The sequence below is a fragment of the Psammomys obesus genome, unplaced genomic scaffold, assembly GCF_907164565.1.
Source record: "Psammomys obesus unplaced genomic scaffold, mPsaObe1.curated_primary_1811, whole genome shotgun sequence".
In the NCBI taxonomy this organism is placed as follows: domain Eukaryota; kingdom Metazoa; phylum Chordata; class Mammalia; order Rodentia; family Muridae; genus Psammomys; species Psammomys obesus.
The window spans coordinates 13,299,731-13,324,907 of NW_026596109.1; the positions used below are offsets into that span (position 1 = coordinate 13,299,731).

At 39.8% G+C, this 25,177-nt stretch overlaps 1 protein-coding gene across 2 annotated transcripts in view; it reads left to right on the forward strand.

Moving 5' to 3' along the window:
- The window catches only part of Agbl4 (AGBL carboxypeptidase 4), a 1,202,140-nt gene that overhangs the window by 488,063 nt on the left and 688,900 nt on the right, over positions 1 to 25,177 (forward strand). For both annotated transcript variants that reach the window (XM_055628940.1, XM_055628941.1), the window contains exon 4: positions 2,864 to 2,958. In XM_055628940.1, coding sequence (XP_055484915.1) covers positions 2,864 to 2,958 — 95 coding nt within the window. The remainder of the gene's footprint in view (positions 1 to 2,863; positions 2,959 to 25,177) is intronic.

A 25,177-nucleotide genomic window follows, 5' to 3' on the forward strand; every position in this document is an offset into this window, starting at 1 on the left:
AGTCAGTGGGTGGGATTTTGTTGTTAATGATGGTGTTCTCTTATACCTAAAACATTTATTTAAATTATGAGTAGCATTGAATTACTTTGTAGTCTACCATGGTTTTATAATCTAAAGTACTTTGTAGTCTCATTCAGTTATTTTTGACTGATTATTTCTTGGTGTTGATGTTTGTTCTGTTGTTTTCAGTCTTATGTGACCTTGGCTCTGTCCCTTTGAGCTTAAAGTGACTCAGGAGAAACCATATTAAAAAAGACTGGCTGCTTCCTACCTTGCAGGGGACTTGTAGGAGAGCCAGGGATAAATTTCATCTTTTTATGAAGTCACATAGTGTCCCACTTACTCCACCTAGGTCCCAGTTCTTACTTTATCAAAATGTTAGCATATTAGAATCCATTAAGGGTCTCATCCACTGATTATGTCAGAGCTTTTAGGGAACAACCTCCTCTGCAAATCCCACCAGCTAGCAAAGAAATTCCCCAATATACCCGCCTGTGGGGAACAGTTGATATTCAAACTATAACAAGGAGAGGTAACAAATAGCTTCTGTCTTCCAAAGTTCATTACTCTGAAAACCAATGAGGTATTCTTCAAATGTCAGTGTCTCTGGGATTGGAGGCCAAGGATCTGTTGTTCTCACAAGTTTTGCAGGTGATTCTAAATTACAAGGCAGAATAATATGAATGAAATGATTAACTTGGGAATTGATACATAGTAAGAGATCATTAGCTAATGATCTTTTTTAAATATAAGATTTCTCATCGTGATTATTTTATTCTTATCACCAATTTCTGCCTTCACGAATGGATGTGAAGCATTTTCTTGCAAATACATGGAGAATCCTGCAGCAAATTAAGTCCCATTTCCAGTATTTACTAGCTTGAAGGTCCCCACCTTGCCATGGGGTAAGGCTCTTATTAGTTTTAATTTTCACAGCGTGTAAAACTGAGCAGAAATATGCAATTTTGTTTAAGAATGTAATATCTAAGTAATGTAAAATATTTAAAATACTTGAGAAAATGTCTATTCACATAGTACGATGTTAATAAATCATAAATATTTCAGTTACTTTCTGCTTTTTATTGCTGCTTTGTGTGACTGTATCATTTCTTTATTAAATTTCTCCTATTATTGATGATGTAATTCCTGCCTACGCAATACTGATCCCAGGTTCACTGGAAATGGATTTGACACTTGAAATCTGAAAAGAACAAAGGGAATTGTGCCTTGTGAAGTTCAAAGGCCATTTGTCCCCTTGATATTGATTTTCTTAAGTCAGATAGTAGCAAAGACCTTGGTAAAAGTAATTGAATAGACAACCGGCAGGTCTGCGTTATTAATAATGGAGCAGCCTTGGACATTCTTGATGACTTAATGTAATGACAGAATGGAGGTCCAAAACTGCTGGAGTTGGGGTCAATAGCTGAGTCTCTGAAGAGAAAAGGAAACAAAACTTATTCCTGAGAACTTATTTCATGGAATAAAGCCATTTATGATAGTTCCAAATACAAAGACAGAGGAAACGATCTTGATTTTTTTTAATAAAACAAAGTTTTGAAACCTTAACATTTGCTATCATGTTTTATTTTTGCCCTTATTAAAAACTGATCCATTATGGTTTTATTATATTAGAACCTTAATAAGCAAACTCCTCAAGGGCAAAAATCTTGGCTGTCTTATCTTTTTTATCCCCTGTATTCAAATATAAGTTTCTATCATCTACTAGTTGTACAACTTTGAGAAAGTTAAGTAGCCTCTCAAAGATTTATTTTCCATTATAATTATGGAAGAATATGTAAGATATTTTATGTAAAATATGTGTAATACCTGACATGTAAATAACTATTGCATAAAAGATTCCATGACTTGTTTTATGTTTTATCTTTTTTCACTCTAAGTGTAGTGAAAAGCTAGACAATGGTAAACTCTAAGAACCTTTTTTTTTTTTTTTCCTCCATCTATTCTAGTTGCCTTAGCCCTAGTCCTCAGGTATCATGGAATATTCCAGTGGTATTGGATGTGTTTTAATCTATTTCATCTTTCTTTTACAATTTCTTGTGTCCCCTTATGAAACATGTATTCATCAAAACAAAGGGATCTGGGCGCTCCACTCCATCCCACCCCACCCTCTATAGTAAGGGTACAATGTCTTTCAGACAGGATTTTATCAAGTACATGTGGTTAGACAATGCATGATGAGATTAGGGCTGAGCCCCACAGCCTGGCCTGTAGCAGAGGACAACACAGAGGAGGACATATGTCTCTAAATCTAGCCAAATAGGTTCAAAGTATCTGGGAAATATCTGTGCTGTAATTTTGTACTGAGTATCTTTAGTCTCATTGAACATTAAAGCTCTAGTTTACCATAATACATTTTTTTTTAATTTTCAGGCAAATTCTAGGTTGTTTTAGAAAAAGATGGAAGGTTAGTAGATAAAGTTTATATACAATCTACATTGTCTAATGAGAGTGTAAACACTCTATACAAAGTAACTCCTTTAGTTCCCACCAGAACTCCACCAGGTAGGTACAATTATGACCATTTACAACATGGGAATCATTATCAACTCATAATACAAGGTCAGAGAACCCAGAAGTATTATTGTTGGAAATAAATGTCAGGTTTTAGGGCTCCAAACTAATTAAGAGGAAGTCAACTGTAGCAATTAATTCCAAAAATCACAAAATCTGTACGCTAACAATCTTGCCTGACACAAACAAGTCACAATCCCAGATCACTGCTGCACTGTGGGTGCTAGTCTGCGTGGCTTCCTTTAACCTTGCTTATGATTTTGGTCTTAATTATCAAAAAGTGTTGATTTGCATAGAAAAGGCTTCTGATAAATTTCTGTTTCTTTTACAGAGGGTCATTTTCAACATTGTTAACTTCAGTAAAACCAAGAGTCTTTACAGAGATGGGATGGCGCCTATGGTGAAATCTACTAGCAGACCAAAATGGTAAGTGGCCCGTGTGATATAATCCATTTCTGATTAGAAAATTTGACTCGCTCCTCAGGTTTACCTTTTTCTTACCCAGGGCACAGCTTCAGTACAGCTGAGGAATATGAATCAGAGAGTTTTCTAGATAGCTATTACCTGGGCTCTCTGCACTGTCCTCTCAGGGACTTGGGAACTTAGTTCTATGCTTAGTTGAACCAATATTTGGTTATGATAGGAATTATAGTATGATGTTTGGTAAAATTCTTGTCTTATTTTAATTTATTATGTATCTCTCAAAATATGCTTAAAATTGGACTCCACCTACTCTTCCTTTGGTATATTTTAAATATAGACGATGTCTGGTAACCTAGGAAGGCATTGAAAGGTATAGTTATAGTCCATCCCATAATCTGTGGGCCACGTAAACACAAGAACAGCTGTGAATTCAGCCAAACATATGTATAGAGGACAATGTTGTGTCACATAAGTGATTGAACACTCTGCATATTTCTATTCTTTTCTTCTTTCCTGCTTTTTTGTGCTGTGTGTTTTGGTGGTCTTTGCTGTAGACACTTTATCTTTATAGATGTCCAGAGTTTCATTTGTCTCATAACTGAACTGAGGAGAAGACTTAGATATTATTGCTTTCTAATTGTAATGATGATACTAACAATAACTATACTACACGTTCAGCCTCATTTTTGCAAACATTTTACTCTTTTTTATTTTCATTTATTTATATATTTATTTATTGCAATTTATTCACTTTGTATCCTGGCTGTAGCCCCCTCCATCTCCTCTCCTTCCCACCCTTCCTTCCTCTTCTCCTCCTGTGCCCCTTCCCTAGTCCATGGATAGTAGTGGACCTCCTCCCCTTCTACCTGACCTTAGCCTACATTTTACTCTTACAGTTAATATTTTCACATTTTTATAAGAAATATTTTAAGTTCAACAAAATTCAGATGAAGAGGTTGAAAATGAAGTATTTTTCTCAAAGTCATAAAAGCTAAGGGGAGGGCGGGCCTCGTAATTTACATACTGTCCCACAAGACCTTGGAACTGCTTCATCTCCTCCTTCATCTACTCATTAATGCATTAACTCAACATTTTTGAGACTAACAATGAAATTGTTAAAAGACAGAGACCAAGCATTAGTAATCTGTCACACAGTAGGTGTTAAGCAAAGGCTTTAGGACTGAACTGAATTCCTTACGGCAATTTATATGTAATGCACCTGGTACTTGCTAAGTGCTCAATAAATGTCATCTATTATTAATAATATGTAAAATGCTATACAAATTCAAGGAATTGTTAATATTATTCTAGCTTTGATCCCTGTTCAAATTTTAATGACTAGTGAGAAGATAGTCTCCAAATGTATGTATTTATAGAAAACTAGCATTTCATAAATATTGAATTATGCTTTTATCTACAAATGATGCTTGGCAATTTCCTATAAATGCTAGCTTGAGAAACTCAGGTTTATAAAAATGCAAGTGTTTGATAACAGTTATAAAAATTGTTTATTAAATGGTAAAACTATCTGGTCTTTTTTTTTTTTTTTTTTTACCTTCCTGCATCAAATCAATTAAACAGGTGCATTTTATATCTCTTTCTGTCAATGTGGTCTGGGCAAAGAGCAAGACTTCAGTGTGGGTCTCTCAGGCCTTCCCAAGAAGACAATAACATAGGCGGGTATGTGCGTCAGCGGATGCGTCAAGCCAGTAAAATGATGTCACTGTGTATCTGCTTACAGGAGCCTTGGAACTCATCGTGCATTCTTCCAATTTCTGTGCTAAGATCTTACGTTACAATAGCAACTTCTATCTAGTTTTTTAAGTGTTTACTTTGGATGCTCTAGTTCTCTCTCTCTCTCTTTTTCCCTCTCCCCTTGCCCTTTTCTTCCTCTCTCCCCCTCTCTCCCTCCTTATTTCTTCTCTCTCTCTCCCACATTTCATACACTTCTGTGTCTCTCAAATTTTGCAGCTAAAATTACTTCATTTTGGTACCTGCTCCATCTCTTGTCACTAAGGTTTTTATCTCTGTTTCTGTCCCTTTCTCTCTATTAAAGGTTTTGAACTATTAACGAATCATTGCATTTGTATTATATTACCTTAGAATTAAGTTAAGTGTCCATATCCAATGCTGGCAGCAATTATTCATATCCAGCCATTGAGATTTTTCAGTCTGAAATAGCCTGAAATTTCAGAACTGAGGGTTTTGCGAGTTATCAAACCAATTTGGCACAACAGAACTTAGCAAACCAACCTGCTTATCTAATTTCTCCTTTTACTTCCTAGAACTTGAATATGACGCTTCTCATTGTTTGGATTTCCCCTTTGCTCAGTCTAGATGTTTATATATTTATTTTACTGAGCACTGCAATGTTCTGTACACCACGTTAAACGTTGGGGTGCAGAAGGACTTGAATATGCAAAGGAAACTTAGAGTGCTCATTTTTGAAACTCTACTTTATTTGAGGTATTTATGTCTCTCTCTTCTTTCTACCAACCCCCCAACCCTAAGTAGGAGAGAGAAGATTAGTGGGGAGAGAGATACAGAACCCTTTACTTCTCCTGGCTGTTTTGGGTGGAGGGGCATTTAGGGATAAATCAGTTTTCATCCCCAGCAAACACATCCAGCAGTCTCCTCCAAGACTCTACTCCCTCTGTCTGCTTCAAACCACCACACTGTCTGTCTTTCTGAGCTCTCCAAACAGCTACACACCATAAGCCAACACCACAAGCCACCCCTTCTCTTTCTTGGCTCTCAAATTTATATCCTCAAAGCCCTAGACCACACCCCTCTCCTTGCTTCAGGAGGCAGGGTGTGGGCCAGTAAGAGCTGGCAAAAAACACTCCCCTCAAGAGACAATTAACAGCTCTGGCCAAAATAAAGTCCAGCTAAAGGGATTAAAACAAAAACATATTTACATAACATAACTGAGTTTTTTTTTTTTTAAAAAAAAGCAAAACTTCCATTACAGAAACTTGTATAGAATTTTTATAAAATAATCTCCATAGGTCCTAACCATTCCTGTAATTGTCAGGATTTTACATTGAGTATCCTTTCTGTTTCTCTTGCTGTTCTTTCCCTAGGGTATTCTTTCTGTCAGTTACCTATACCACACCCTACCTTCCAGGAGTTATCTCATATTTCCCAGTGGCCATTAGCATTTGCCTGTCAAAATATTCAATTTTACTGATTTTAAAAAATTATCACAATTCAGGCTTCCAGTCAAATAGCCTAATTCAAGCCCGGTAAGTACGTTGTAGATTCTCTAGAGGAGGACTTTGCAGCCAGCCCTGAAGATACCTGATAAAACAGGGTCAGATGAAACGGGAGGAGGTCCTCCCCTATCAGGGGACTTGGAAAGGGGCAGGGAGGAGACCAGGGAGGGAGTGTGGGGTTGGGGAGGGAATGAGGGAGCGGGATACAGCTGGGACACAGAGTTAACAAAATGTAACTAAAAAGAAAAATAAAATAAAAAAAATACTCAAAAAAAAAGAAATTATAAACGAATTCATAAATAAAAACATTTTAAAACTCAAAAAAAAAAAGAATATCTTCAAAGCTTCCTTAATATCACTTTTCCCAGTACTAAGACAAGAATAATAATTAACATTTTTGTTGCCTGAGATCTTATTGTTTTTGGTAATAGCAAATAGATTTTGAGTTTTGGAAAATCTCTTACCTCAGGATAGATGTTATAGTTTTATGTTATCTGGACTTTCATCTACAGACATATTGAAGAATAGTATATTTTCACTTTTCAGAGTAAAACATTCTTGATATGTCTCAGAAGGATGTATAAGAGATCCCAACACTTTTGGGTTTTAGCATGAAATTGATTCTATTAATTATAGAAAGCAAATGAACAAAAGACCTATCTGAGAATCCATTTTGCAAATACATGACCACTCAATGCTTTCCTGTTTACAGGATAAAGTAAAAATGTCTAGCAGCAAATAGCAAGGCTGTAAGAAAATCTCTGACTGTTTTAATGCAGTATAATTAATTCTGCTTATACACTAGCCTTCTTTTTTCATTTTCCCATTTATGTATGTATGTATGTATGCATGTATTTAGTACAATTTATTCACTTTGTATCTCAGGTGTAGACCTCTCCCTCTTCTCCCAATCACATCCTTCCTCCTTCTTTTTCCATTCCCCTCCCAATCCTGCCCTCCCTCACTCTACTCTCCCTATGCCCTTCCCCAAGTCCACTGATATGGGAGGTCCTTCTCCCCTTCCATCTGACCCTAGCCTATCAGGTCTCATCAGGACTGGGTGCATTATCTTCCTTGGTGGACTGGTAAGACTGACCCCCCAGGGGTAGGTGATCAAAGAGCCAGCCACTGAGTTCATGTCAGAAACAGCCCCTGTTCCCCTTATTAAGGATCTCACTAGCAGACTGAGCTGCCATGAGAGACATCTTACACTAGCTCTCTTAATGACTATGGCTAGAGTCTATAGCACTAAGATTTTTAAATCACAGCTCATCAATATTTCCTGATGGTAATAAAAGTTATTTTACTACTTATTTTACTACATTTGAACACTGCTAGAAAGCTGCATCTAGATGACTGTATAGAGAAATTAAGTGTAAGAAGACTTACACAGGTGGTTAATGGTGATACTAGTCAGAAGCTCATGAACTGGGATTCCAAGATGGCAGTGAACAGAGCACACCGTTTTGGAGAGGCAGAGGACATGAATCTCCGAAATTGGTGAGTGGAGAGACAATAGAAACTAGAATGTGGAATTTTGGAATTTTTAAAGGAGAGGGGACACCACAGAAGCATGAAGTGCTTGTAGATTTAGATCGGGCGTGGACTTCTCTGGAAATGAAGTAGGGCACTTCCTTTGTCCAGGACTCCTGCTCGGGGAAGCCTGCACACAACACCAGGTAGCTGAGTGCAAAGCTCACAGCCTGGGGATTAAGATAGCAGAGACAATGCTCCAGGCCCCTTACAGCAGTGGACAGCTGTAACCGCCCGCTGAACACTACCCCTTGGACACACATCCGAGGAGCCCATACCCTGGGCCCCACCTCGGGCCCTCTTGCCAAGCTACAGCTCTGGACCCTAGGAGCGTCCCCACCCTCCCCCATTCCATGGGACAAGATCCCGCCCCAAGAAGCTCAGCAGATCTCACTTCCCTCCGGAAATCCCACGTGGTCAGAGCACACACACCTCCAGAAACCCAGTCACTCCAGAGTGCACACAACTCCGGAAACCCTGTCACACCAGAGGAGCACACCCACTGCCAATGTCAGAGCGCAGGCCCAACCACAGAGTGCCAACCACAGAGACTCAGTTCCATGGTACAATCCTTCCTGGATCCCAAATCCGCAAAGCTCAGTGCCAGGGGCCCAAGAGAGCAGAGGCAGGGCTTCAGGCCTCTCAGCCGCAGAGGAGAGCTGTAACCGCCCTCTTGCCAAGCTCTGGACCCTCGGAGTGCACCCTCCCCACCACCAATGGGTCCCGCCGGAATGCACACACTGCAGGAAACCCCAACCTGCCAGAGCGCACGTCCAAAGAGTGCCACAGAGACTCAGATCCACATTACAATTCTTTCCAAATCCCAAGTCTGAAAGTGACAGTACTGACTACACAGGGCCGCCCAGCCAGTGATTGTATGGGCCATCCAACCCCTCAGTGGCAGATAACCTGCTGAATGGCCACCAAAGCCTAGAAGACCTGCAAAAACAATACGCGCCCACAATCTTCAACAGCGCCTGCGATCCCTTAAGTGCCTGAAACACCTTCAGTGCCTGAAAAGCACCCCTCTCACACACTGAAGGCCTCTTTATTCTCTAACACCCTGTCCCTTAGGACATACCTACAAGCATACGTTCAATCACACGCTACCCGCCTTTGCCCTTCTGTGCCTGCGAACTTTCCTCCTACAGGTATAGCTGAATCACCAACACACACACCGAAACCATTGGACCTCCCCCATTTTCCTGAAGGATTCTCCGGACACCAGAGAAAGACCAGTCTGATCTGAAGAATCCAGGAATAAACAGTGAACACTACGGATAACCAAATGGCTAGGGGTCGTGTAAAGAACACAACCAACATAAATCAAGATATCATGGCTTCACCAGCAACCCCCAAAATTAATGACTCCAACTCATCAGAAACACAAGAAAATTATTTTAAAGCTATGATTATCCAGTTATTTGAGGAAACCAACAAATCTCCTAGAGAAATAGCCATACAGATTCAAACAGATAAGAGGAAACAAATAAATCTCTCAAAGATTTGGCCTCCCAAATGGAAATAAAGAAAAATGAAGTGAACTAAGCTCTTAAAGAAACACAGGCGAGGCAGGGCAAGATGGCGGCACTGGGAGGACTCTCATTCTGACCAGCAGCATAGCTGTATCGGCACAGTGACCAGCAATCAGAACTAGGGGCCATAAAACACAAGGGATTGTGTTTCCCAGGTGAGAGGATACCCCACGGTGGGGGATTCAATCAGCTTTTAACTCACCCGGCTAAACCACAAAAGAGATCCCCATTCCACCAGACACTTGGTCGCCAGCCCAGAGCCACACGCCAATGTGCACTGGTCATGGTCCCAGACTGAACTGTGCTCACCACATCAGAGACTGGAATTTCCAGTGGAGAGATAATCCCACGGTGCAGGAAACAATTGGGACCAACCTTAGGTCACCCAGATATCCCCTGGAAAAGACTCAGGTTCTGCGGGCGCCCCAGGAGCCAACCCAGAGCCAGAGCCGGGGACCCAGGCTCTGGCACAGAGCACTGCCTGCTCACCTGATTCGCTGCTCCAGATAGAACTGTGGGTCCCAGGGGACCAGAGACTGAGTTTCACTGTTGGGTGCAAACCCACAGGGAGGGAATCAGCTGGTCTGATCTCAGAGCATTCAGCCGACACCCCCACCCAAAAAAGGTCTCGGGAAAATTACCCAGTTTAGGCAGACGCCCAGACTCCCAAAGGCCAGAAAGGCAGTGCCAAAAGTGTCTGTGCCTGCAGGTTCTACTCACCATCCTTGACAGAACAGCGGTTCCCAAAGCAAAGAATGGGTGTCCCTATCAGGAGGAAAGCACACAGCCGGGGGGGGGGGGATCATCAAGACTAACGCTCAGAACACCCAGCACCAAAAGACTTTCTGGATTCACACAGAATCTAGGCTCTAGCCTTCTACTGCAGGCAGGAGCACTGTGCTCAGCCACCATTATTGAGTACCCCTAGGGCACTGGGGCACACAGCTGCATCCTCAGACCTACAAAAACCAGAGAGCCATTACAGCAGCCCTCAGATACTGTGCCAAGGATCAACCAGTTATCCCTAGCTAGACTGACAAAACTGTGGGAATCCCTGGTCCTCCAAGAGGGCTGCACCCAACAATTACACCTTAAGAGCAACAGCTGCTGCTCAATAAATTCAGAGCAAGAAACCCAGCAGCAGGACAGCCATCACCAGGACCTCTTCTGAGGAGAGGAAAGCCTTCCTGAATACCACAGTTACCATACAGGTCCATACACCTGAAGTGAACTGTGACAATTCCTGAGAAGCACCACTATTCAGTTGACCATACCCAAAAAGCAGAAGAGAACTTCAGAACCTCGCCAAGTGGATTCTCACCACCCCAGGACTCAGCAGGCACCAGAAATTAATAGACAACACCTGAGACAGAGAGATGGGTAGAGGCCAGCGGAAAAAGTACAACCAACAAAAGGCAAAACAACATGGCATCCCCAGAACCCAGTTATCCAAGGACAAGTAGCCCTGGACACCGTAACATAAGTGAAATTCAAGAATATGACCTAACATACATGCTAATGAAGAGGTTAATGGAGGAAGCAAATAAAATGCGTAAAGAATTAGGGGAAAATATAATAAAACAGATTATGGTCATCCTTAAAGAAATACAGGAAGATGCAGACAGACAGTCTGTGTTACTAAAAAAAATAAACAGAGGAATGCTCAAACAGCTAAAGGAATTTAAAGAAAAACAGGAAAGTACAGTCAAACAGGTAAAGGAAATCAACAAAACGTTTCAAGATCTGAAGATAGAATTGGAAGAATTAAAGAAAACACGAATGGAGAAAATCACGGAGAGGGAGAACCTAGGAAAGAAAACAGGAACTACAGAGGTAAGCATAACCAACAGACTACAAGAGATGGAGAGATCAGGGATAAAAGGCACATACCTGAACATAGTAAAGGCGATATACAGCAAGACTATAGCCATCCTCAAACTCAATGGAGAGAAACTTAAATCATTCCCACTGAAATCAGGGACAAGGCAAGGCTGTCCACTCTCTCCATATATTTTCAACATTGTTCTTAAAGTCCTAGCTAGAGCAATAAGACAATTGAAGGAGATCAAGGGGATACAAATTGGAAAAGAAGAAGTCAAAGTATCATTATTTGCAGAAGATATGATAGTATACCTGAGTGACCCCAAAAACTCTACCAGGGAACTCCTACAGCTAATTAACACCTTCATCAAAGTGGCTGTATACAAAATTAACTCACAAAAAATCAGTAGCTTTCCTGTATACAAAGGACAAAAGGGCTGAGAAAGAAACTAGGGAAACAACACCCTTCACAGTAGCCACAAAGGACATAAAGTACCTTGGTGTGAACCTAACCAAGGAAGTCAAAGACTTGTATGAAAAAAATTTCCAGTCTCTGAAGAAAGAATTAGAAGAAGATATCAGAAGATGGAAAGATGTGCCATGCTCATGGCTTGGCAAGATTAATATAATAAAAATGCCCATCTTACCAAAAGCAATCCACAGATTCAATGAAATTCCCATCAAATTACCAACACAATTCTTTACAGACCTGGAAAGAAAAATTCTCACCTTCATATGGAACAACAAGAAACCCAGAATTGCTAAAACAATTCTCTACAGTAAAAGATCTTCTGGAGGTATCTCCATCCCTGATCTCAAGCTGTACTATAGAGCAACAGTAATAAAAACTGCATGGTACTGGCATAGAAACAGAATGGTGGATCAATGGAACTGAATCGAAGACCCAGAAATAAACCCACACACTTATGGACACCTGATTTTTGACACAGTTGCCAAAACCATACAATGAAAAAAAGACAGCATCTTCAACAAATGGTGATGGTCTAACTGGAAGTCTGCATGTAGAAAAATGCAAATAGATCCATACTTATCACCCTGCACAAAACTAAAGTCCAAGTGGATCAAAGACCTCAACATAAAACTACACACACTAAACCGCTTAGAAAAAAAAGTGGGGAATACCCTTGAACTCATTGGCACAGGAGATAACTTCCTCAACAGAACACCAACAGCTCCGGCTCTTAGAGCAACAATCAATAAAAGGGACCTCATGAAACTGAAAAGCTTCTGTAAAGCAAAGGATACTGTCCTCAGAACAAAACAACAGCCTACAGATTAGGGAAAGATCTTCACCAATCCTATACCTGACAGAGGGCTAATATCCAGTATATATAAAGAACTAAAGAAGTTAAACAGCAAAAAAAAAAAAAAAAAAAAATCAAGTAATCCAATTAAGAAATGGGGTACAGAGCTAAACAGAGAATTCTTTGCAGAGGAATATCGAATGGCAGAGAAACATTTAAAGAAATGCTCAACCTCATTAGCCATCAGGGAAATGCAAATGAAAACGACCCTAAGATTTCACCTTACACCCATCAGATGGCTAAGATCAAAAATTCAAGAGACAACACATGCTGAAGAGGTTGTGGAGAAAGGGGAACCCTCCTCCACTGCTGGTGGGAATGTAAACTTGTACAACCACTCTGGAAAGCAATCTGGTGCTTTCTCAGACAACTAGGAATAGCGCTTCCTCAAGATCCAGCTATACCACTCCTAGGCATATATCCAAAAGATTCTCAAGTACACAATAAGGACATTTGCTCAACCATGTTTGTAGCAGCCTTATTTGTAATAGCCAGAAGCTAGAAACAGCACAGATGCCCCTCAGTGGAGGAATGGATGCACAAATTGTGGTATATCTGCACAATGGAATATTACTCAGCAATAAAAAACAAGGAAATCATGAAATTTGCAGGTAAATGGTGGGATCTGGAAAAGATCATCCTGAGTGAGCTATCCCAGAAGCAGAAATATGCACACGGTATATACTCACTCATATAGACATATAATATAGGATAAACCTATTAAAAGCTGTACACCTAAAGAAACTAATCAAGAGGGTGGACTCTTGCTAAATTGCTCAATTCCTATCCAGAAAGGCAAGGAGGATGTACATCAGAAGAAGGAGAAAAGAGGGAACAAGTCAGGAGCCGGACACAGAGGACCTCTGACAATCTCTGCCCTGCACACTATCAATGTAGATACTGAGACTTATGAGCAACCTTTGGGCAGAATGCAGGCAATCTTAGGAAAGAAGTGGGAAATAGTAAGATCTGGAGAGGACAGGAACTCCATAAGGAGACCAACAGAACCAAAAAAATCTGAGCACAGGGGTATTTCCTGAGACTGATACTCCAACCAAGGACTATGCATGGAGACCCCTGCACAGATGTAGCCCATGGCAGTTCAGTATCCAAGTGGGTTCCATTGTAATAGGAACAGGGACTGTCTCTGACATGAACTGATTGGCCTGCTCTTTAATTTCCTCCCCCTGAGGGGGAAGCAGCATTACCAGGCCACAGAAGAAGACAATGCAGCCACTCCTGATGAGACCTAATTGACTAGGATCAGAAAGATCGACAAGAAGTCCTCCCCTATCAGTGGACTTGGGGAGGGGCATGCAGGCAGAGGGTGGAGGAAGGGAGGGATTGGGATGGGAGTATTGAGGGATCCATGGGCGATACAAAGTGAGTAAAGTACAATTAATAAAGAAAATATAAAAAGAAACACAGGCAAATAGAGCCAAACTAATGGAGGCAGAAGTAGTGGCATTAAGAGAGGAAACAAACAAAAAAATAGAGACCATCTTGGAGACACAGGAATCCACATTCAAACAGATGAAGGAAATGTTGCAAGGCACAAAAACAGAATTAGAATCAATAAAGAAAACACAAACTGAGAAAACCCTGGAAATGGAGAACTTAGAGAAAAGAGGAGGAACCACAAAGTTAAGCATCACTAATAAAATACAAGAGATGGAAGAGAGAATCTCAGGTGCTGAAGATATACTTGCAGAAATTGATACTACTCTCAAAGAAAAAGTAAAATCGGAAAAAATTCAAAACACAAAACATCCCAGAAATCAAGGATGCCATAAAAAGGCAAAATCTAAGAATAATAGGAATTGACAAAGAAGAGGATTCCAGGCTCCAAGGTCCAGAAAATATCTTCAAGAAAATCATAGAAGAAAATTTTTCCAACCTAAAGAAAGAGATGTTCACAAACATACAAGAGGCCTACAGAACACTAAATAGACTAGACCAGAAAAGAAACTCCTCATGCCATATCATAGTCAAAACACTTAATCTACAGAACAAAGAAAAGATACTAAAAGCAGCAACGGAAAAAGGCCAAGTAACATATAACGGTAGACCTATCAGAATCACACCGGATTTCTAATCAGAAACAATGAAAGCCAGAAGGGCCTGGGGAGATATCATGCAGGATCTAAGGGACCACAAATGCCAACCTAGATTACTATATGCAGCAAAGCTTTAAATCAACATAGATGGAGAAAACAAAATATTCCACGACAAAACTAAATTTTAGCAATATTTGAACAGCAAACCAGTCCTACAGAAGATACTAGAAGGAAAATTCCAATCCAACGTGAACAACTACACCCAAGAAAACATAGGTTATAGATAATTTCCCAACAAAAACAAAAACAAAAGAAAACAGGCAATGAATCACAGTAACATCACCAACTCCAAAATAATAAAAAATAACATTCAATAGTCATTATTATCTATCAAAATCAATGAATTCAACTCTCCAATAAAAAGACACAGACTAACAGAATGGGTGTGGAAACAGGATCCAACATTCTGTTGCATCAAAGAAATGCACCTACTCAACAAATATAAACAGTACCTCAGCGTAAAAGGATGAAAAACAGTTATTCAAGCAAATGGACCCCCCCTCCCAAAAAAAAAAAAAAACAAAAAACAAAAAAAACCAAGCAGGAGTGTCTATTCTAATATCTAATAAAATAGAGTTTCAAACAAAACTAATCAAAAAAGACGTAGGGGGGCATTACATTCCCATCAAAGGAAAAATCCACCAAGAAGACATCACAATTCTGAACATCTATGCCCCAAATACAAGAGCACCTACATTCATAAATGAAACGTTATTAAAGCTTAAATCACACATCAACCCCAACACCTCAATAATGGGAGACTTCAACACCCCACTATCACCAAGGGACAGATCATCTAGACAGAAGCCAAACAAGAAAATAAAGGCACTTACAAATGTCCTAATTCAAATGGACCTAATAGATGTCTATGGGACTTTTCACCCAAACTCAAAAGAGTATACATTCTTTTTAGAATCTCATGGAACGTTCCCCAAAATAGAACATATAGTTGGTTACAAAGCAAGCCTCAACAGATACAAGAAGATTGAAATAATCTCCTGTATACTATCTGACCACCATGGACTAAAGCTGGACCTCAACAACAAATAGCAAAAAGCCTACACACACATGGAAACTTAACAACTTACTTCTCAATGACAGCTGAGTTAAAGATGAAATAAAGAAAGAAATTAAAGACTTCCTAGAACTCAATGAAAATGAAGGCACAACATACCTAAGTTTTGGGACACAATGAAAGCAGTACTTAGAGGAAAACTCATAGCACTAAGTCCCTTTAAGAAGAAATTTGTAACATCTCATACAAACAACTTAATGGCACAAAAGAATAAATGGGAATAAAAAAGAAGCAGACACACCCAAGAAGAAAAGATGGCTGAAAATAATCAAACTCAGGGCTGAAAGCAACCAATTAGAAACAAATAAAACAATTCAAAGAATCAATGAAACCAAGAGCTGGTTCTTTGAGAAAATTAACAAGAGAGACAAACCCTTAGCCAAACTAAGTAAAAGGCAGAGTGAAACTATCCAAATCAGCAAAATCAGAAATGAAAAGGGAGACATAACTACAGACAATGAGGAAATCCAAACAATCATTAGGTCATACTACAAAAGCCTATATGCCACAAAGTTTGAAAATCTAAAAGAAATGGACAATTTTCTTGATAGATTCCATCTACCAAAATTAAGTCAGGACCAAGTAGAAAGATTGAACAGCCCTATATCCCCCAAGGAAATTGAAGTAGCCATCAACAGCCTCCCTTCCAAAAAAAGCCCTGGGCCAGATGGTTTCAGTGAAGAATTCTACCAGACCTTCAAATAAGTGCTAACTCCAATTCTCTCAAAATCATTCCACAAAATGGAAACAGAAGGAACATTACCAAACTCATTCTATGAAGCCACAGTCACCTTAATAACTAAACCACAGAAAGATCCAACAAAAAAAGAGAACTTCAGACCTATCTCTCTTATGAGCATTGATGCAAAATTACTCAATAAAATACTTGCAAACCAAATCCAAGAACACATAAAACATATAATCCACCATGACCAAGTATGCTTGATCCCAGGCATGCAAGGGTGGTTCAATATATGGAAATCCATCAATGTAATCCACCATATAAACAAACTGAAGGAGAAAAACCACATGGTCATCTCCCTAGATGCCAAAAAATTTGACAAAATCCAGCACCCATTCATGTTTAAAGTCTTGGAGAGATCAGGGATACAAGGCACATACCTAAACATCGTAAAAGGCAATATACAGCAAGCCTATAGCCAACATCAAACTCAATGGAATGAAACTTAAATCAATCCCACTGAAATCAAGGACAAGGCAAAGCTGTCCACTCTCTCCATATCTCTTCAACATAGTACTTGAAGTCCTAGCTAGAGCAATAAGACAAGTAAGGGAGATCAAGGGAATACAAATTGGAAAGGAAGAAGTCAAAGTTTCACTATTTGCAGATGATATGATAGTACACCTGAGTGACCCCAAAAACTCAACCAGAGAACTCCTTCCACTGATAAACACCTTCAGCAAAGTGGCTGGATACAAAATTAACTCAAAAAAAAAATCAGAAGCCCTCCTGTATACCCAAGAAAAAAAAAGGCCGAGAAAGAAATCAAGGAAATAACACCCTTCACAATAGCCACTAATAACATAAAGTAGCTTCGGGTGACTATCACCAAGCAGGTGAAAGAACTGTTTGAAAAAGTCTTCAAGTCTCTGAAGAAAGAAATCAAAGAAGACATTAGAAGATGGAAAGATCTCCCGTGCTCATAGATGGGTAGGATCAACATAGTGAAAATGGCCATCCTGCCAAAAGCAATCTACAAATTCAATGCAATTCCCATCAAAATACCAACACAATTCTTTACAGACCTTGAAAGAAAAATTCTCAACTTCATATGGAGAAACAAAAAACCCAGAATTTCCAAAATGATCCTGTACAACAACAGATCCTCTGGAGGTATCTCCATGCCTGATCTCAAGTTGTACTACAGAGCAATAATAATAAAAACTCCTTGGTACTGGCATAGAAACAGAAAGTTGAATCAATGGAACCAAATAAAAGACCCAGATATAAACCCGCACACCTATGAATACTTGATTTTGGACAAAGAAGAGAAAACCATTCAATGGAAAAAAGACAGCATCTTAAACAAAAGGTGCTGGTCCAAATCGATGTCTACATGCAGACAAATGAAAATAGATCCATATGTATCATCCTGCACAAAACTAAAGTCCAAGTAGATCAAAGACCTCAACATAAAACCAGATACTCTAAATAGGTTAGGAAAAAAAGTGGGGAAGAGCCTAGAACTCATTGGCACAGGAGGCAACTTCCTCAACAGAACACCAACAGCACAGGCTCTTAGAGCAACAATCAATAAATGGGATCTCATGAAACTGAAAACTTCTGTAAAGCAAAAGACACTGTTCTTAGAACAAAATGACAGCCTACAGATTGGGAAAGGATCTTCACCAACCCAACATCTGACAGAGGGCTGATATCCGGAATATATAAAGAACTAAAGAAGTTAAAAGGCAATAATCCAAGTAACCCAATTAAAAAGTGGGGTATGGAACTAAACAGAGAATTCTCTGTAGAAGAATATAGAATGGCAGAGAAACACATAAGGAGATGTTTAACATCCGTAGCCATCAGAGAGATGCAAATCAAAACGACCCTGAGATTTTACCTTACACCCATCAGAATGGCTAAGATCAAAAACTCAAGAGATAAAGCATGCTGGAAAGGCTGTGGAGAAAGGGGAACCCTCCTCCATTGCTGGTGGGAATGCAAACTTGTAAAACCACTTTGGAAATCAATCTGGCACATTCTCAGACAATTAAGTTAGTGCTACCTCAAGATCTAGCTATACCACTCCTAGGCATACACCCAAAAGATGTTCAAGTACACAAGAAGGACATTTGCTCAACCATGTTTGTAGCAGCCTTATTTGTATTAGCAAGAACCTGGAAACGACCCAGATGTCCATCAACAGAGGAATGGATACAGAAATTGTGGTAGTTTTACACAATGGAATACTACTCAGCAATTAAAAACAAGGAAATCATGAATATTGCAGGCAAATGGTGGGAACTCGAAAAAATCATCCGGAGTGAGGTATCCCAAAAGCAGAAAGACACACATGGTATATACTCACTTATATAGACCTGTAGGATAGGATAAACATACTAAAATATGTACACCTAAAGAAGATAAACAAGAAAGAGGTACAGGGGTAAGATGATCAATCCTCATCCAGAAAGACAAATGGGATGGACATTAGAAGTAGGAGAAAACAAGTAACAGGACAGTAGCCTACCACAGAAGGCACCTGAAAGACTCTACCTAACCGTGTATCAAAGCAGATGCAGAGACCCATAACCAAGCCTTCGGCAGAGTATAGGGAATCATCTGAAGGAAGGAGGAATTAGTATAACCTAGAGGGGACAGGGAGCCCCACAAGGTCCAAATATATCTGAGCAAAGGGGTCTTCTGTGAGACTGTTTATCCAACCAAGGACCATGCATGGATATAACCTATAACCCCTGCTCAGATATAGCCCATGGTAGTTCAGTATACAAGTGGATTCCCTAGTAAGGGGGACAGGAATTGTTTTGACATGAACTCATGAGCTTCCCCTCCCTACTGAGGAAGGAGCAGCCTTGCTAGGCCACAGATAAGAACATTGCAACCATCCTTAAGATACCTGCTAGGCTAGGGCCAGATGGAAGGAGAGGAGGACACCCCCTCTCAGTGGACTCGGAAGGGGGCAGGGAGGAGATGAGGGAGGTAGGAGAGGATTGGGACGGAAAGAGGGAGTGGGCTACAGCTGGTATACAAGTGAATGTATAAAATTATTTAAAAATAAAATATATTAATATAAAAAAAGAAGCTCATGAACTCAAGTGTATTTTCACGGCCATATTTAATGCATATGGATGCTTGGTACACTTTAAAAGTTTTTGTAAATAGTAATAAAATAATAATAATAATAATAAGTCATATAGTAGTTGTTATAAAAATAAATATGAGACGTTTAAATATCATTTAAAGTCTAAAATGTCTTGATAATCAAACAATATTTCAAACTCCCTATTTCTTTGCCCTTTATTTATCTAACACTGAGTTCTTTGTGAACATTATTCTTCCCTTTATTATTCTTTCATCCCTTCTCCAGTCCTTCTTCCTATTAACAACTGCATAGTGGGAAATTACAATGTACCAGGAACTACATGAAGCACTGGAGCACAGCCCTGAAGGACATAATATAATGTATAGTCTGTCATAATAAAAACTAAATCTGTAATTCCAATGAAGTGTTTTTACTACTGTAATGTGGGATTGAGTATGCTATAGAAACTATTCAGCATTCTGCATAGCATTTAAGACTTAATCTAGGAACAGTAAGGTGATTAAGCAGGTTAAAGAGTTTCCCACGGAAGCCAGGTAACTGAGTTTAACCCAGGAACTCGGATAAAGTGGATGGAGAAAACCAATTCCTTAGTTCCTCAGAGTTATTATCCAAGCATATATCATGCAAATGCTCTCATGGAATCTATCTCTCTTTCTTTCTCTCTCCCTCTCCCTCCCTCTCTTCCTCCCCCCCCCACTAATAAGTAAATAAATGTTTTTTTTTTTTTAAAGTCCTAATCTACTATAAAGAGCCTTCCTTGGAAACTATCATTTGTCCTGAGAGTTGAAATATAAATAGTAGGTGGAGATTTATATGAAGTAACAAAATGTGTTTAAATCCCCAAAATAAAAGATAGTATTACCTCTGATGAACAAATATATATATATATATATATATATATATATATATATATATGATTTAAACGTGAAAGTATGAAGAGACAGTACTTGGAGAGTTACATAGGAATTAAGTTAAGACAGGCTTCATAAGGGAAGCTAAAGAGCTGTACTTGAGATTCTACTCAAATTTTTAAAATTTATTTAATTTTTATTCACTTTATATCTGCCTGTAGCCCCATTCCCCCTCCCCTCCCAGTCCCAATGACTCTCCCTCCCCCCTCATTTATTCCTCAGAAAAGGAGGAATAAATCCTTTCATCCAGCTCATTAAGTTGCATCAGGACTGATGCCAGTAAGGCAGTCCCACCAGGGGAAGTGATCAGAAAGCTGGCAAGTGATTCCTGTCCTATGCAGTCCCCACTTTCCTTACTCGAGGACCCACATGAAGCCTAAGCTGCCCATCTGTTACATCTTTTTAGGGGGCCTAGGTCCATCCAGTTCATGCATGATCCTTGGTTGATGCTTCAGTCTCAGCAAGCCCCTCCTGGCCTTGGTTGGCTTTGTTGGCTTTTAGTTGTCTTTGTTGGTCTTCCTGTGGAGCTCCTGTCACCTCCAAGTCCCGTTTTGTTTCCTCCCACTTTTCCACAAGACTCCCCACTCATTGCCCAACGTTTGGCTGTGAGTCTCAGCATCTGTTTTAAAGCACTGCTAGGTAGAGTCTCTTATTGGACAAGTCTGGTAAGCTAGTGTCTGCAAGCTTAGCAGAGTATTGTTCATAGTGTTAGGGTTTGACACTCTCCTATAGGTTAGGTGTTTGGTTGGGCAATGCATTGGTGGGGAATTCCCTCAATCTCTGCCCTATCTGCTCTGTCTTTATTCCTGTACATCTTGTAGGTAGGGTAAACTTGGGGTTGAGGTTTTTGTGGGTTGGCTGGTTTTCCTCTACCAGAAGACTAGTCTAGTTAGAGGGTGTCCTCTTAAGTCCCTATGGTCTCTGTTACCAGGAGTTTCTGCTTGAATCCCCCTCACATCATCCCCAGAGCCTACCCTGATTTAGGAGTCCAGATTGTCACAGAGATAACCCAGCCCTCAGTTGCTCTTTTCTCTACAGGCCTTCTGTCCTCTCATCCTTGCTTTCCCCAGGTCTGATGTCTACCTGCTTAATTCTCTATTCTCCGTCTCCTACCATGTTTCCTCTCTTCAACCACTACCTCTGTCTATTCTGTCTCCTCTTTCACATCCTTCCTTGGATCCTCCTTGTTATTTATCTTCTTTGGGTCTGTGCCTCATAGTATGCTTATCCTGTGCTATAATGCCTAAAATCCCTGTAAGTGAGTATATACCTAGTATTTTTTTGGGTTCCCTCACTCAGGATGAACTTTTCTAGTTTCATCCACTTGCCAGCAAATTTCATGATTTTTTTTGTTTTTTATAGCCAAGTAGTATTCCATTGTGTATATGTGATAAAGTTTCTTTATCCATTGAGGGACATTTGTTTCCAGATTCTGGCAATTACGAATAAAGCTGCTATAAACATAGTTGAGCAAACGTATTTGTTATATGGTAGAACATCTTTTGGGTATATACCCAGGAAGTTGTCTTTGTTGGTCTTCCTGTGGAGCTCCTGTCACCTCCTGACACCACTAAATAGCTGTGTCTTCAAGTAAAGCTATTCCCAATTTTCTGTGAAAATGCCAGATTGATTTCCAAAGTGGTTGTTCAAGTTTACACTATCACGATAATGGAAGAGTCTTTCTCCTTTTCCACACCCTCACCAGAATGTGCTGTCACTTAAGATTTAGATTTTGATCTTACCCATTCTGACCCGTGTGACATGAAATCCATAAGTCTCAGCATCTGCTTTGATAGTCTGCAGGGCAGAGCCTTTCAGAGGCCCTCTGTGACAGGTTCCTAACTTGTTTCCTGTTTTCTTCTTCTTCTGATGTTCATCCTCTTTGCCTTTTGGAATGGGGATTGAGCATTTTAGTCAGAGTCCTCCCTCTTGATTAGTTTCTTTAAATGTACAGATTTTAGTAGGTTTATCCTATATTACATGTCTATTTGAGTGAGTATATACCATGCGTGTCTTTCTGTTTCTGGGACATTTCACTCAGGATGATCCTTTCCTGGTAAATCCACCATTTAGATGCAAATTTCATGAATTTGAACACAGGGGTCTTTCCAAGGACTCATACTCTAATCAAGTACCATGCATGGAGATAACCTAGAACCCCTAGACAGATGTAGCCTATGGCAGTTCAGTGTCCAAGTGGGTTCCATGGTAATGGGAAGAGGAACTGTGTCTGACATAAACTGATTGGCCTGCTCTTTGATCACCTTCCCCTGAGGGGGGAACAGCCTTACCAGGCCACAGAAGATGACAATGCAGCCACTCCTGATGAGATTTGATAGACTAAGATCAGAAGGAAGGAGAGGAGGACCTCCCCTATCAGTGGCCTTGGGCAGGGGCATGTGTGAAGAAGTGGGAGGGAAGGTGGGATTAGGAGGGGAGGAGGAAGGGGTTTATGGGGGGATACAAAGTGAATAAAGTGTAACTAATAAATGTTAAAAAATTAAATTATAGATAGAAAGAACCTCTTTAAAGCCATAACTCTAATAAAAGGAACATTTCAACAAAAAAAAAAATCATTTTCAAGAGTGGGTAATGTGACCTTATGAAAGAGACATGTAAGTAGCAGCAGGTTAGTCTGGTGGGAGAAACAGATGAGGTCTGCATTCACCTGAATACGAGCTAACTTGACCACTTTGTGCTTCTATGTGCTTCTTCACCACAGTACAGCATGTTTGTCCACCCAGACAATTCTCATACTTAATACACGGGATTTCTTACAGAGGGCAAAGAATAAACCCAAGGAAGAGTTAGGCCATCATCTCCCATTTTAACCAGAGTGATCTGAGCCAGCATTTGTCATGACAAATCTTGAAAGCAGGAAAGTCAAAGACTATCACCTCCAGTTTACAGTTAAGAGGAACAAGACTCAGAAGAAGCACTTTTAAGTCACTCATAGGGCAGAAGCAGGAATATGGTATCTCTCTCTCTGACTCCTAGCCATAGTTTCCTTTATGTCCTCCTTATGTGTAGGATCCCTTATCTTCTCCTTCCAGTCCCACTCTCCCTCCTTCTTCTTCTCCACGCCCCTCCCCTAGTCCACTGATAGTGGAGGTCCTCCTCCTCTTCTGTCTGATCTTAGCCTATCAAATCTCATCAGGACCTCCCTGTGTGTGCCTTTTTCACATCTCAATAAATTACTTCAGTCTCCTTTATCCAGGTGTGTCTTGCTGGCCAATCTGAGACTGATCTTGCTTGTTGGTAAGCCTGTAGCCAACCATAAAATCTGGCAGCATCTAAAGTAGGGACTGCTGAGCAGAATTGGGATCTTTATTCTTGAGAAAGGATGGTATCACTAGGGAAAGTGGTCTGGGATAAGTTCCATCTTGGTGTACAGACTGCAAAGAGAATGATTAAACTTATATGGAGGTTTGGAAGGAGATGAACTTCTTCCCCAGCTATTCTGTTTGTTTGCCTATCTTTTTGGGATGGATTTCTGAAACAACGTTCTACCACTCATTTGTTGAGGAACTGAGTGACCCGAATGATTTTCCTGAGCCTGTTTCCTCGGTTATGAAACAGAGAAAATAGCATGCATTTAAAAGTTTCACAATAAGGGTTAAAGTTGTATGACTCACCAAAAACCATACAACTATAAGAGTTACTGTCTTAGTCTGGGTACAGAGCTCCAGCCTTGAAGGCATGAGCTTACTGATAAAGTGCTTTCAGAGCCTTCCTGAGGCCCTGCTCCAAACCACCAGCACTGGAAAAAGAAACGATTACTGCTAATTCCTTTCATTTTTCATAAAACACTGCATTATTCTAAAGCTTCATGCTTGTCCATGAAAGTTTGCTGCTTTTGTCATTTCAACCTATTCCCTGAATCTTTAATTTGAGAAAGGAACTTAATAAAGATGCATGGGTCATAAAAAGTATTATTTGCTCTTTGGCATGTGATTCAGTATATTAGAAACAATAAAATGATTTCACTTGAATTAATAAGCTTTGCTTTAATATACACATCAAGAAGAGTGGAAAAGCACCAAAGAGAAACTAAGCTCATCAAACAGCACATTGTAAAACTCTAGTAATCTGAAAAAGTAGCTGAAATAGATATGATTATCTCCCATTCACTCTATGGAGAAGAAAAGAAACAATTAAAATAAATGTGTTACTGAGAATTTTTTTTTATTTCAGTATTTCCATGTTATTTACTCCAATTTCATAATGAATAGAATTACTTAGTGCAACTGAAACTGCAAGATAGAATTTTAAAAGTAAATTGTGAAAGATAAAGGCAACTCTCTCTTGTTCAGAGCTGAGGGCAGATTCTCCTGACAAAATCAATGAAGATTTTAGTATGTTTATCCTATATTATATGGCTAATAACCACTTATAAGTGAGTATATACCACATGTATCTTTCTGCTTCTGGGTTACCTCACTCAGGATGATCTTTTGTAGTTTCCATCATTTGCCTGCAAATTTTGTGATTTCCTTTTTTTTTTTTTTTAATTCCTGAGTAGTATTCCATTTTGTAAATGTACAATTTCTATATCCATTCCTCCATTGAGGGATGCCTATGATGTTTCCAAATTCTGGTTATTATGAATAGAGCTGCTATGAATGTGGTTGAGCAAATGTCCTTATTGAATGGAGAGGCATCTTTTGGGTATATGCCTAGGAGTGGTATAGCTAGCCCTAAAGGAGCTAAACAGCAAGGAGGACCCTAGAGAAGATGCTTAATCCTCATTCAGAAGGGCCAACTGGATAGACATCAGAAGTAGAAGACAAGGAACAGGACAGGAGCCTAACACAGAGGACCTCTGAAAGACTCTACCCACCAGGGAATCAAAGGAGATACTGAGACCCATAGCAAAAC